Source organism: Prionailurus bengalensis, chromosome A2, assembly GCF_016509475.1.
Source record: "Prionailurus bengalensis isolate Pbe53 chromosome A2, Fcat_Pben_1.1_paternal_pri, whole genome shotgun sequence".
Taxonomy (NCBI): Eukaryota; Metazoa; Chordata; class Mammalia; order Carnivora; family Felidae; genus Prionailurus; species Prionailurus bengalensis.
The window spans coordinates 87,482,874-87,498,803 of NC_057348.1; the positions used below are offsets into that span (position 1 = coordinate 87,482,874).

At 34.6% G+C, this 15,930-nt stretch overlaps 1 protein-coding gene across 1 annotated transcript in view; it reads right to left on the reverse strand.

The window, feature by feature from the left end:
- Positions 1–6,127: 6,127 nt before the first annotated feature.
- Positions 6,128–15,930, reverse strand: part of SEMA3A (semaphorin 3A) — a 471,231-nt gene continuing 461,428 nt past the window's right edge. The window contains exons 18-19 of the mRNA XM_043588730.1: positions 11,617–11,759; positions 6,128–10,204 (exon numbers count right to left, since the gene is read on the reverse strand). Coding sequence (XP_043444665.1) covers positions 9,749–10,204; positions 11,617–11,759 — 599 coding nt within the window. The 3' untranslated portion in view covers positions 6,128–9,748. The remainder of the gene's footprint in view (positions 10,205–11,616; positions 11,760–15,930) is intronic.

The window sequence follows — 15,930 nt, forward strand, 5'->3', positions numbered from 1 at the left end:
ATAGTTTGGTCTAATTTTTGCCTAACAGTTTCTTGGTGGATTTGCCTCCCACAACACATATGGTTTATTTCTTATGTTTATCCTTAGCTTGGCAGGGTTTTGAGGTGGCATGTCTCTTTTCATCTCTACTTTTTAAAGGGAGTGATTTTGCATAAATTATTATCTTTCTAGGTGTGAATTATGGTAGTGCTCTTTTTCATGTGTTCTTTACAGACTATGAATACATTCCTGTTCTTACAGTTTCTTCCTCTAAGTTATATCTTATTTCAAGAAATGCACTGTCTTTCTACACTATTTTTAATTTTGATCCTATTTTGGAAAGTTCTTCATCAACACTTGCAATTGCTTAGACTATGTCTTGAGATTTTGCATATATAGAAGCACACTTAATGTAATATACTTTGTTTATTTGAGACTATATAAAAAGAAATATTTTGTTTTCTAGAAGACTGTTTATGAAATAACATAGAAATGTCTCATTTTCTTTTTTTACATTTTTTAATGTTTATTTATTTTAAGAGAGAGAGACAGAGTGCAAGTGGGGCAGGGGCAGAGAGAGAGAGGGAGACATAGAATCTGAAGCAGGCTCTAGGCTCTGAGCTGCCAGCACAGAGCCTGACACAGGGCTTGAACTCACAAGCTGTGAGATCATGACCTAAGCTGAAATCGGATGCTTAACTGACTGAGCCACCCAGGTGCCCAGAAATGTCTTATTTTCAAGCTTGGAAAAGCTAACTTTGAAAACTGTATCACACACACACACATACACACACACACACACACACGATTGTACAGAACAGTTGGCTAATTCACCTTTAGGATATATCCTGTGGGGTGTTGATGGCAAATAGTAGTTCTAAAAAAGTAGAAAGTAAAAGTTGACCTAGTTGGAAATTAAGATAAATGTGTTGACATCTTAATTTAATGACGTTTTATGAGAGGATAAAATTCAAGCACATAAGTTCTTTATCTTTAATTGGGAGTCCCTTAGCATTTCTTTTGAGACTTTTTAGGGGAAAAGCCAAGTAGAAAAGTCCTCAAGTTAATGATGTGACTGAGGGAAATTACTGTTATGGTTACAATTGTTACTGTAGAATGTAAAAAGGGAGGAATTATAGATATAAGAAACCAAGACAACAAGTGGAGGGATAAATGTCTTGAGAGGGTGGCAGTACATATACTCAAGAGCATTTTTTAAACATGAAAGAACATCTTTTTTCTCATTATCAAGACAGAACTGAATAAAAGTGAATATATATATCAGTAGTGTTGTATATCAATGTTAATTATTACCCCACCTCTATGAAAAAGTTTTCTATCATCTCTCCTACACAGATGAAAGAACCAAGGTAGTATCTATTCTACAGATGGGACTGAAGCCCGGTGGTTAGGGGCATAAGCTCACCAAGTAAAGGAATAGAAATGACAGGTTTGCTTGTCTCTAAGGCCATTGATTATTTATTTTGCCTTGTGAAAGAGGTGTTCTCTGCCTCTGAATCAACCCATATTCCATTTGCTCCTTCATCTTCTGAGACTTAAATCATATTTATAATAACGACTTATCCTTATTCCTTGAAACTGTGTTCTATTTTCTTTTATCTGTCCAGAGCTGATGTCACTTACCCTTGAACTTTTATTTCTATGTGCCATTAAAATCTCCCTGGTCTCGGGTTGATGACTGAAGATGAATTGGAGAAATAGGTCAATTAACTGTGGAATCAAGGTGCTAGCTGGGTCACAGGAGAGGCCATTTAATTTTGCAAGATGGACCGTTAACTGGAAGGAGAGATGTGCCAGATACTGTAGAAGGTGGAAGAGAATTGTGGAAATTATTTGTAACAGTAATTAATTTTAAATTATATCATCTTGATATATGCACCAAGTAAAAACATAATTTAGAAGATTATATATATTTAAGTTGAATACATATATACATGGGATGATTATAATTACTACTGTTGAAAACTGAGAATCTATATAGGATTTCTTCTGGCACTTATTGACATAGGTATTGATAAATGTTATATACCAAGAAGTAGCAAGTCAATGAAAAAGTATTTATAAAGTTGATCTAGGTATATATTTTTATTAAAATGCCCCAAATTTTTAAAGTTTGTTTGTGGGATATTATCCTTGACATGTTAAATTATTGTGTAAGGGTACTGTTTCTCACAAAAGTATTTAAAATCGTTATTTAAAAATTGAAGTATTTGCTAACAAATATTTTTCATTTATAAAAGCAGACTTTATAAATGCCTATGCGATTCCAAAATTATTTTTTTCTTCTTTTGGTCACATAGTTAAATATGTGAAGAAAGCTCATCTTGTATCAATTAGAATATTCTCCTTTTTTTGCCTCATTTCAAATATTTAAGAAAGATGCATGAAGAAATCAGTATTTTTTCTTTGAAGTCTTTTTGTTAGAGAAAGTGAATTACAGACATCTATTCCATTGTTTTATAACTGAACATTTGACCAACTTTTCATTGGTACTTTCATTTTCCCTGTTTATATCTTACATTACCAAGTACCCAAGTCAATACATTTTTTTCTTGGATGTACCTTGTTTTTGGATGATCTAAACTAATGCTTATTGTAGGGGCAATTCATTAAAAGTTTAAGAGATTATTTTCACTATGTGATTCAATAAATCATAAAAAGGTGATAAAAAGGTTCTGTTCCAATTGGATCAAATAACAAGATTGTAATCAGGGGTTTACAGTTGGCTGAGAGTTAGATCTAAGACAAGCCACTCGTGATTCTTCTCTCCTACAAAGTTGGGATAATAAAGTTGCCCTACTTCATATAAGGAGAATTGAATGAGAACACAACAATACCTTGAACGTTATACAGTGATATAAAAAATGTAATATTACTATCACTAAGCAGTAAGTAGCTTTAGTAAGGCTTTATAATGCTCTATACTTCTGCTTACATTCATTTCATTAAATATTACAATATTAAATTATAAAACAATTCAATATTTTATAGTTTGTACTTAGATTTAATATGTACTGCTACAAATCAGTTAACTTCATGAAAATGTATAAACATTTCCTTTACACAAGTTCAAGAATGTTACTTCTTAGTAATGAATACAGAGCTACCTGATGTGACATAATTTTAACAAATTTTGTCTGGTGACAAAGGGGAGCTTAGGAAGAAACCAGTATGGAAACAATTACAAATTATATTCCATTCTCCAATGAGGGGAGTAGGGTATGTTACATTTTGAATAATTAGAGATTTTGTAATCTAGGGAATTTGTTGTTGTTTGTTTTGTAAATTCTAGAGAGGCTAACAATAACATAAAAGAGAAACCTTAATCAATCATGGCACGTATCTCAAGTAAGTGACTAGACTATTATCTTGGTCAAAATATAATAATCTTGGATATTTACTCAAACTCTTCTGAATAAATATTATTTTATAACTTTAAGAATTCAATATACTCTTTGACAGTACACTTTTTCATATGGATGCCAGTTTTTATTTCTGATACTGTATTAATATTCACTAAGTAATAATTTAACCTATTTCCTCGGCCAAATAAAATACAACTAATTTCAATAACCAGCCATTAGGGTCAAAAGTAACGTAAAAAGAAAATGAGCAATATTTCTGAAATTGGTAGATGACAATATGCACATTTGAAACGTAAGATTTTTTTTTTTACCACTTTTAGCCAGTGTATAAATTCAAGTAAAATTTATGGAATGGTACAGAGAGACCCATATTAATTTGTTGAAATTTATCAGCAATTTAAAAACACTGAAAGAAAAAAAAATATTTCAGGACTAATGAAAGTGTCATTCTTTTACTGAAATTCAAGGATGGAAACCTCCTAAAAATTGAGGTGTAATAAAAAATACCCTAAAATGGAAATGATGCTTGATTTTAGACACACAACTTAGTCTAAAACAGTGCAAGCCTTTCTGGAATTAGTCATCAACAAAATGATTGAAACATTAAGAACCGAGATACACAAATGACAGGGACTTTTTTTTTTTTTTAATGTATTTACTTGAGGCCTAATGCTTTAGTGAGATTTACAGAGAAGATGAAGTTGAGACTTCAAATTACCCAAATTGGAAGGACTTAAAAACATTTATGAAAACTTGTGCTTAGGTACTGTATAAAATACAGTGTGTCTGTAAGTATAATGTTTAGATTAAGAGAAATAAAATACCTTCTTGTGTTATGTGAGAAAAGACTTGACAGTTTAATATAATGGTGGTGTTCCGTTGACAATTTCAAGAGGCAGCTAAGCCTCCTCATTTTCTTGACTTTTTCTTTTTTGTTTTCTGTTTTATTATTATTATTGTTGTTGTTGTTATTATTATTATTTTTACACAGGAGTCTCTGCCTGTCAACTACGTGCACTAACCTCACCTGTATCATTGTTTATCCCTGAAGCCCTCCATCTAGGGTATCCATTGAATAAACGAAGGCTTCATATTTTAATGCCATCTTTGATGATGTCTTGTTTGTGGGCCACCTTGTTAATTAGCAATGTTGGAACCTGCGTCCGAGTGGACTAACGCTAGATAAGTTGGGCGATGCTGAAAGCAGGTGACGTATAAGGGAAGATTTCATTTGAACTGTGTTAGACCAGCATGAGGAAGCTGTCTTCTCCCAGCCACTCACGTGTGGCATTCCGAATTCTGCAAAAGCAAGATTGGTTGAACTAGAAAGGAGATTATGGCATAAAGATTAGTTCAAAAATACTGTGGGAATACTGCCCATTGCTATGACTCCAGCTAAGTAAAGACAAAAGAGGTCAACATGAAGAGGGAAGATAGGGAGGGTGAACAAAATGGGGAGGGGGTAGAGAGAAGCGGAGTGAATGACACCATGTGCCAGTGATGAGAATGTAGGGTGCAAACAGAGGGCAATAAACCAAAATCAGGGAAAAAATAAACAAACCCAACAATTTCTTGGTAGTGGGATATTTTATTTTTGCTTATGAACTCTATAATTTATTTGGAATACCTGTTCCCATAATAAAAGCATTTATTTTCACACCTCTCTTTCATTCTTTTTTCTGCTCTTCTTTTACTTTATCTGGGCACATTTCTCATGTATGTCAATTCCCAGACTGCATGTCACTTATCTATCTTCTGAAGCTCTCCGTGCTCTCTTGAAATTCATCCCTTCCCCTGTGATCTCACAGCACTTTTATCCTCTGTTTGCATTTGGCACTCATCACATTGTGACCTGGTTCTTTCCAACAGTGATTTATTGAGCTTCTTCCCCATGCCAGCCATCATGATAGGAACTGGGGGTAGAGATAAATTAGATACAGACCCTGTGCTCAAGTAGCTTACAGTCTAGAAAGGGATGGGGGTGTAAACAAAGAAACTACACCTTTGTGATAACTGTGGCAACAAAAAGTATAGACAAGGCACAGATTTAGTGCAGAGAAGGTGGTTCATTTCATCTAGAGATGGAAGGATCAAGAAAGACTTGCCAAATAGCATCAATGAGTATGTGTGGTAAGGTGTAAAATATCCTCATCGCCTACCAGTGCCTAGTACATAGTAGGCAGAAAAGATCTACCAACATAAGTTAATTGCACAGGTAGGAGTCTGGGTCTAAAGTTCAAAGGGTCTAGAAGCCTAATTTCTTTATATTCGAAATCATCTTTTTGTTTGGTTGGGTTCCATTTGGTGCCTCTCCTTTTGCTTGTGTGTGCTTGCATGTTTGAAATTAAAACCAAGCTGTTTTCTTTGGGCTGGCTGACTGTGAAAATGGCCATACCATTCCTGTGGCTTCAAAGATTCATCATAGGTCCTCTTAGTATATTAACTTTATTTTTTTATGTTTGTTTCTTTTTGAGAAAGAGAGAGAGAGAGAGACATAGTGCAAGTGGGGCGGGGGCAGGGGCAGAGAGAGAGGGAGAAGCAGACTACGAGGCAGGCTCCAGGCTCTGAGCTGTCCTTACAGAGCCCGATGCAGGGCTCAAACTCATGAACCGCAGAATCATGATCTGATCTGAAGTCAGACCTTTAAACCGACTGAGCCACGCAGACGCCCCAGTATATTAACTTTAAAAAAGTATGTGTCTTTAATTAACTAGTGCAAGAAAATTGTTAGAAAGCAGATAAACTAATAGGCTTTTGCAGACTTTGTGAAAAACAATGTTTTCCTTTTTATGGAAACACGTATTTTGCAAACATTAACAATGAATTTGGATAATTATTACAGCTTTAAAATAAAAAGCATGGATGCCTTTGGCATTAGGCCAGTTTATATCTAACACATGATAACACAATAAGATGATGTTGAATCTTGTTTGTTAAGTTTGTCTTTGAAGACACCACAATGGATAATTTCCATTAAAGTTTGAATGCAAATTGTGTTTTAAAAATGAACTCATAAAACAAAGCTTTTAAAATGTTATACTAATCACTTCATATTGATGAAATGCTTGCTTATGACCTTAAGGATAGGCAATTTCAGTAACAACTGTTGGCCATCCTTGTCGATCCTGAATGAAACCAAACTGAGCATGATAATGACACATTATAGAATTTCATCCCTATATTTCCTCTTTTAGGCATGACATAAAAAATAACAATATTTAACTTAAAGGGCATAAAAATGAACATCATCACCATAAATATAGAACTCAGTTTACAGATGACTAGAACGGAGAAATCTGCTAGCTGATTATGTAGCAACCTGACTCTGGTTCTCAGCATTTTCTAAACTTATGTTCCTTGACACCATATGCTACAGGGAACAGTAAAGACATCTGAATTCAAATATTTTGAAGAAATGTGTATTTAGCAACTGAATACATGCTAAAAGGAATAATTTACAGCAGCAGTTTCATTACATTTTTCTCTCCAGTTTTCTAGTTCCCATCTGAAATGCAGTGATAAATACAGATATGGAACATATTTACTACCTGGCAAAAAACATGCTTATTGAATGGGCACACACCCTTTGTCCTTAAATAGCACATAAACCACCTTGTCACCTGTGTGGGGAAATCTTGCATTTTAGGGTGATATTGAACACACTGAAATGGAGTCCCTATAAAAAGTTGAAGTTTACTGTCCTTCCTCTTCTTTTCAAAATTATTTACATCTCTTCTGCCTAATGTGTAGGTAGCAAAAATATTAAACACATACCATTGAAAATCACTAAATAATACATAAAGTAGCATTAAGTGTGCATTTACATGCATTTACATTATACATTTGATTTCAACTGGGCCATCATTTCTCTGCTGCGATGTACCTTTTTCCAATCTTAAGAGTGCTGTCATAACTTGCTTATGTTCACATGAGTGTCTTAACAAAGTTTCAACTCTGATGATACATGCATATGCCAAAGTCTATTAAAATTAAATTAAGTGGGACGTTGATTATTTTTCGTGCAAACTGTCCCCTCTTAATACACACTGGCAGATTATGACTGTAATAAGAGCTATCCACCTGCAAGTTACATCAATAATTTTCTTCGAAAACTTAGACCTGATAGTTTATAAAGACATGCAAGTAGATTTCCTTGTTTTGTTTCTTTTCTTTGAAGTCTAGACTTACTTTCTCTGGGTATTTCATAATGCTTAACAAAATGCGTTCGGATATTGGAAGGCATCCCCTCCATCCCTTCAAGTCCATTATTTTTGAGGACTACTATGAAATAAGATACTTCTGTTATTGCAAATCTGTTTCAGTTGAAAATTTAGAAGGAAATGCAACACCAAATTTTAGCACAGTTAAGATACTCCATGAAAATAGAAAAAAAATACCTATTTTTGGAGCCCTCTTTGTTCTTTGATTTGTATTTCAAACGTTGCTTTTTCTCTACAGAAATATGTCCTTCAAATAATTTAAAATTCAAATACCATTTAAGGATGTACTTCTGTAAGTAACACCGGATTAATCAATGGAGCCTAAAATTGAATGTAGAATATTTTTAGACTTTCATTTGAAATAGGCATTAACAAATTGTTTATTCAGACAACTAAATTGAAACATGAGCTCCCATCTGTGAAATATTTCAGCTGAGAATTTTTTAAAAAAAATTCACTGTAGTCTGAGGTGAGAAATTAATGCTGAGTTAATTAGAATCCCAAGACAGCTAGAGTTAGAATTTCAATGCCGCTTTCATTAATTAGCAAGAAGATGTTTCCTTTGCAGTTTTGTGCATGATGAAGAATCTAGGGAGGGATTCCTGGAAAGGTGAGTGCAGTGCAAAAGAAACTATCATAATGCGGAAGGCCTTATAAACCTTGAAGTCAGTGATTCTCAAGGAATCATGTTCGGACAAGGGACAAGGCAAGTCCTTTATTGAACATCTTTTACCTTATTTTATAAGTTGTTGGAGGAAACAAAAAGCTTTACATGACTTAAGTGTGAGTTGTGTCCCAGAAAACAGTTTGTATAAAAGTCACTCCCATCAACATGAAATGAATCAAGATGATCTGTTTTAAAACAGATCACTGCTTTAAACAAGGTGAGGTAAGAGACAGCTGATACAGATGTAAACAGAGTTGGAAAATTTGCTTTTAAGATGTTGTTCTGAATATTACTGATCTCTTTCAAGAAAATTAAGTGACACAAATGTAATTCCTAAAGGAATAGTGAGAGTTTTTTATGTTTCAAATATCATGCAGGTTTTCAAGCACAAAATTAAGAGATTTTCTGTTAATGCTATATTAAAACAATGCTTATTATTTTCATGAAATACGCAGTTCCTTTTCTCCTTATTGAACCATTAGGTGCAACACAATGCATTGAACAAATCAAAATTGTTTCTCCTTTTTCTTCTGGTTAAATGTTCTGTTTTTTCTAAGAACATTATGCAAGTTAAAATTAATTTTGATCATGCTTAAAGAAGGGGGGTGTTATCTGTTTGAATTCCTCAGAGAAATAAAGCATAATTTATGTCCAGGTTTTAGGAATCAACTGTTAATGATGTTTATGTGTTTCTTGAACAATATTGGCTATCCCTCTTGCAGAACTAAAAACACAATGTCAGGGGGAAAAAAGCAGCACACAATTGGAATTTGTAAAACAAAAACTATAGAGCACAATAACTATAAGACAAAAACCTACTCTAGCTTAGAAAAGAGCTAATTTTTACTGCATATTTGTCATGGTACATTTAAATTATAGTTTTAATAAAATACATCTTTAGATCAAAGCTGAAAGAAGACATCAGTAGTAGATCAGTGTATTCCATTTTTCCTCTGGATGATGGATGGTTTATGTTTTTTTATATTTCCACAGACCATTTCATTCAGTCTCATTTTACTCCTCCAGTACATATAAACACAAGTGCTGGTAGACAAAAAATATCCTTGAATCCAACTATATTTTGGAATATTCATCAGCTTCATAAATCCATGCAGTTTATTTTAGACTTTTAGTTCAATAAAATGGCTTTGCTGATGCAGTTTTTCTTCTTTAGATGGCAATATGGCAAATGACATTTTTATTTCTCAGGCAAAGAAGAAAGGGAAACCTGTACAATGAAATCTCATAGGAAATATTAAGTCTGCTAAAGTGAACCTCTGCGTTCACCTGACCTCTATTAGGTGTTGGTATTAGGAGGAAAGCCTGTTAGGAAAGTTACTCATGGACTTAATTTATAATTGGTAGAACTCAGTTGCATTTCCCACCATTGTAAACATCCACATAATGCCATGAAAAAAGTTCATGTATATTGCATTTTTTCCAGTTATTGTCTAGGCAAGTTTCTACTTGTTTGAGGTTTCTAGAGGTAATGCAGCTCAGACACTCCTGGGTGCCCTCTCAAATTCGTGGGTCCGCCTGTTTCTACCTTTCTTGTTTTCCTGCAAGTGCTTCCATTTGTTATTGTTCCCCTGGGCATGTCCTGGCCTTTGCCGACGTTGTTTTCGGTCCCTTTTCCACACTTGTTCACAGAACTCATCCATTGTGTTCAGATTGGGGTGGTTGATGAGCTGCATGAAGTCTCTGTACCAGACCTTCTGGCTAGGTGTCATGCTGTTGGACATTTCTTTGGTCTTAGAGCCATCTGCATCATCATCTTTATGAAGAAGCTCTTCCAAATGCTCTGTGTCGATGACTTCCAGGGTCACTTTCAGAAGAGTTTGCATGAAACCATGTTCCACAGCATGGCAGAGGTAATTGCCTGAATCCTTCCGCTGTAGGCTACGCAGTAGAAGGCCTTGTTCTGTCCTGATGATGTGATCATCCACTCTGATCTGGCAGAAGAAAACGGTAGTAAAAATATACATATTTAAAAGAAACAGAAGTTCTAACATGCTGTCTCAGTAAAAACTTAGATTATGTGTTGAGGCACATTTTAAAGTTGATAAAATTTCTAGCTGAAGAGAGATGATACCATTTCCCCATCAGAAAAAGAGTTAGAAATTTCTGTAAATTGTTTTTAAGATACAATGGAAAATATTGGTTATCTACTATCTTAATAGAAGTTTTCATTATAATAATTTAAGATATTCAAGATAATGAAAGGACACAGATATACTTTATTTTATAAACTTGAAAGAAGGTATATAAATATAGGAGAAAGTTAACATTAAATCTTGGAAATACAGAACCATGATATTAGAAAACAGGACAGCATTAGAATGAACTCAGAAGATTTGAAAAAATTTAAGAATCAGCAGTTGAGCAAGAAGAAAAATGCATAGGAGTACATGCTTAATAATTATTTATTCAGTTTTCTAAGTCTTAGGTGTGTCATAAATATAAAGATATGCTCTTGAATGTACCTAACCTTACTTTTATTTTGACTACGGTTTACAACAGACATCTCGGAAAGGCCTAAGCTGATAGTGTATAAAATTGTATAAAATCAACTTCGACGTTTGTAGGGTATGATTACATATTCAACGATGCTTCAAATGTCAAAAAAGGGAGGGTTTTATATTCAGATTATGTTTGTAAAATTATCTGCACAGAATACATTCACAAATACCTACACAGTCCGATTAGTTACCCTTATTTAATATTTTTTAAAAGCTTAAAAGGCTCAGAGTATGGAGATTTTCTCTGTACGATTCTTTAATTTCACACAGGAATAAATCAATCCGTTGATGAGGAAGATCTCTCTGATGCTTCATGTATAGTTCATACTTCATGTATAGTTCATACTCTTTATCCTAAAACTCCTAGCCCCGTTCCAAAACCTCTCCTCCTCATTTGAGAAGAAAGTCAGTAGAGAAAATAAAACATGTTTGGATAACAGAATTAATTGAACAAAAGTTAAAATTAGTAGAGGATTTCTTTCTTTCTTTCTTTCTTTCTTTCTTTCTTTCTTTCTTTCTTTCTTTCTTTTTTTTTTTTTGGTACAAAAATATAGATAACATACTTTCTTTGTAGATAACTACAAGGAAAAAGAAGACTCTCAAATATATCTCCAAATGGATTCTGGGACAAATTCTTATCAGCTCACCTTTGTTTCTCCGGTTCCTAGCACAAAGCCTGTCATATGATCAGCCTTCAGTGAATGCTTGTTTAATGAATGGACTATTGATGGGTTAAGAAAAGGATAAAGATTCACAGTATTTTTTTCACCCTCAAGTCAACCATGTTGGGGTCACTTAACAGTATATGTTAGATAGAAATAATCCAGTCAATTTCATTCCTATACCTCTTCTTTTCGCTCTTCATTTCTCCTCTGGAATTGCCAATAGACCAGAGCTCGCTGTGATTTTGGACTGCATTCCAGGAACGTGCTACTATTTTCTACTCCATAGATGATTCTTTCTTCAAGGCTGTGGCCATGGTGATTATCTGGCCAGTGATGAGGAAATGAAATGAGGAAATGTTAGAGAAGTAAACTCAACCTTCCAAAGTATTTATTTGGAAATTCAGAAGATAAATTTGTTGCCAAGTTGGAAGTCTTTTCCAAATTGATTTAGGAGGCAGAAATGTCATGGACGTAAGGTTTCAGAACCCAAGTGGCTGCTTAAACAGACTCATTATTTTGGTATAGCTTATACAAAGCACATGCAGAGATTTGCCTACCAGAAAGTAGCATTACGTTAACAAAACCAGTCATGTGTGCAGTATAACTATACATCTTTATATGCCATGGTAATACTTTCCAAGAAATTATTTTAACTATAAAACTCTATGCTCTGACTAATGGGGCCAGTTCATAGTGTACTATTTTCTAGCAGAAGTTATTTGACTGAGATTTTGGAAACAAGAATCTGTTGCTGAGAAATTATTTTGCCTCTTTGTGTTTGTTTTTCATCTGTAAAATTAACTTCACCAGCCATTGATATTTACCTAGTATTTTACAGAAGGTAGAGTTCAGGAAGTTTATACTCCCTACCACTAACCCTTAAGTAATCAACATGGTTTTTCTGAAGATCAATGGGTGTGAAATGTTTGGGATGGCTCAGAAGAAAGATGCACAATTATAAAGCAATGTGGTTTCAATTGTCCTTATTTTAAAATGATACATCTTTTATTATTTTCAAGAATTAGGCTAAAGAATATGGCAAGAGTATATAATAAAATGTAGCAGTAAGAAAACCTGTTTCCTGACTAAGTTTCTATTATTTTACCCTTTATGTAACCTCCTTCAATGTGGTAAATGAAACACAGTTAAGATCAAAAGTGGGACACAGGGAGTCTAGGTAAAACTCATTTAGAGAGAGAAAAAAAAACCCTCCTTATTATCTTATATAATCCTGTTTCCATTATGACATCCTGTACAATCTGGAACTCATTAAATTAATACAGAAAATAATAAATATATTTTCACATGCATGGAGGGTTGACAGCATAGACAGATGAAAAATTTTTGCTCTTTACTTCAAACTCAACTAGGTTTTTAATTAAAAAAAATGTTTCCCCCTTTTTCTGGCATCACTTTGTTCTAATTAACTGAGTACTTTGGTCTGTCACAGACAATATGATTTGCTCTCACTAGGTTTAGAGCTTTCCAAAATCCTGCTTCCACCCGATCCCTGTACACAGCTTGTGTCCTCCACCCCCTATTCTCACCCTGCCACAGTTGACATTCTACCTCCGTTTGCTCTCTCCAGGGAGGTCAATATTAGCGCTTGCTTTTCTATCACTCTGAATTGTGAAATGAGGCTCTTCTAAACTTGGGAAGTATCTGTCCCTTCTTATTTAACAGATCAATACCCTGGAAAAAGGAAATGAAAAGGAACAACAATATTTAACTGATTCTAAGTCACAGTATTTTTTATATTGGAGCTATATCTTTGTATGTCAATATCTATATGGAATCTGGTCGTGTTTTTATTCCCCCCCTCGGAATTATTAGTACATTGTTGAATGAATAGATATGTCACATGTTGCTATGCTAATCTGCAGGGTATGTGCTTCCCTGGACAGAGGTGAATTGAATCTCTCTGCCTAACAGGGGCTGGACAATCTCCTGTGATACCATATTTAGAAAACCTTGTCACAGAGGTCAATACAGTTTATAATGGACACATTTTTTTTTTCCTGATAACTGCCATGCAGTTTAACCTTTGATTTAGAAATCCTTTTATTTGGAATATTACTCAGCCTTTAAAAAAAGAAGGTCTGCAATCAGTAACAACATGGATGAACCTTAGGGAATGCTAAGTGAAATAAGCTAGTCACAGAAGAACAAGTACTATGTGATGATCCCACCTATACCAAAGATCTAAAAGAGTCAAACTCCTAAAAGCAGATGGTAGAGTGGTGGGGGCCAGGGGCCAGGGCCAAAGGGAAATGGGTAGGTGTCAATCAATGGGTATAAAGTTTCAGTTATGCAAGAGGAGTACGATCTTGAGATCTGCTGTACAACAGTGTGCCTATAGTGAAAAATATTGTACTGCGCACTTAAAAACTTCAAAGGGTGGGTCGCATGTTTAGCATTCTTACTCCAATAAAATAAAATTTAAAAAGCCTTAATTAAAAAAAATCCATTTAGGCAGAGACTTTTTATTTAATCTCTACATATTAATGAATCATAAAATATATGCCAGCTTGATAACAGTAAAAAGTCCACTGTATTGGGGTGCACAGGTGGCTCAGTCAATTAAGCATCCTACTCTTGGTTTTGGGACAGGTCATGATCTCACAGTCCGTGGGTTCAAACTCCTTGTCGGGCTGTGAGCTGGCTGCATGGAGTCTACGTGGCATTTTCTCTCCCGCTCTCTCTGTCTCTCTCTCTTTGAACCTCCCCCACTCATGCTGTCTCTGTTTATCTCAAAATAAATAAAGTTGATTTTTTTTAATCCACTAAATTTAGAAACAAACAACATAGTGATCCACTAGTATCTCTTGCCTTACCCAGGCCCACTTTACTTGTAGAACTTTATGAAATAACTGACTTGTCTCTCACCTAATCTAAGTTACCATCAAGAGCTGTAGAAGTCTTATGGTGTACATAAGTTCTTGCTTACAAACATAAAACTCCATTTAAATCTTTAACACATTAGTTGACACACAGTTAAGAGAATGTAACTTGTATAATAAGAAATGAGAGCTTACTATAAATGTAACATCAATTAGGTATATTTTCAAAAATTCACAAAGTTGTCTTCTTCCCAATTAACTTAATCATTCTATCTGTTCCATACAGAGTTAACATTTCTTCTAATCTTGAGAAACCTACTCAGTTTTTAGTTTCTCTTCAAGGTCTTCTCTGGTGACAGCAAATGTTTCCCAATGAATAAAAATGAAATGGAATGGAATGGAATGAAATGAAATGAAATGAAATGAAATGAAATGAAATGTTCTCTTAAGAGTATATGTTTCCTTCTATTGAAAAAAAAATTTCATTTCACCTGCTACTTACATATAGTAGCATCTAATATAAGATGACATTTGATTTAATCAAGAACTTATACCAAGTTGTTCTGAGTTTAACATAGCAGTAGTTCCTGGTCTTCTCTTCAAGAAACACGGCACTTTTCCATCTGAATAACTGACAGACCACAACTGGTAAATCTGATTCACTGACTAGGTATCTTTAGTTTGCCCTGATAACCACTTGTGCCAATACCTGTAGGACTCATTCCTCCTTTAAATTGGCCTTTCTTTCTTTCCTTTGCCCAAATAAAAAAGCAGAAGGAAGTATTCTAGTTAGTAAGCACTGAGGTTACAAGTTCTGCCACATTAACCACCCATCATCGTCAGTATGCAGAGGTACCACCATGTTTCTTTGGGTTGACATTCTCGTAGGTTTTGTTAGGTTCTGCTGCCATTAGGAACAGTTGGAAAAACTCAATTTCCACTGAGTACAGTTGTTTCTATTAATTCCTCTGCAGCAGAATATTTCTATCATCAGCAGCTTTGAACTTAGGGACAGAACTTTTAGCTAAAGTGGCCTCAGGGGGTTCCTGGGTGGCTCAGTCAGCTGACGAGCTCTTGATTTTGGTACAGGTGACGAGCTCATGATCTCACTGTTTGTGGGATCAAGTCCCACATGGGGCTCTGCACTGACAACACGGAGACTGCTTAGGCTTGCTTTCTCGCTTTCTTCCTCCTCACCCACCCCATGAATAAACTTAAAATAAATAAATAAATAAATAAATAAATAAATAAATAAATAAATAAAGTGGTCATAGGCAAGCATTCATATATTTGGGTGCTCAGATAAAACAACCTGTAAACATCTTTTTCTGTTCATTTCCTCACACCTGATACCTTATAAACAGATACCCAAGAAGTATTTCAAAATGATTAGAAGGCACCCAATAACTGTCCATTCCCTTTCCTGATCCTTCTACCCCAACTGCTTGAGTCAATGTTGTACAACATAGAAAACATTAGAATTCCAATAATAATGTGATTCTCTCTTTCCTTTCTCCTTCCCTCTGCCCCTAATCTCTCTATGTTTCTGTCTCTTTCTATTAAAAAATATAAACAGGAACAGTATTTTGATTCTTGTTTTTAGCAGATCTGCAACGATTTTCTTAGGATGTCAAGTATACTATCATTTTGGCTT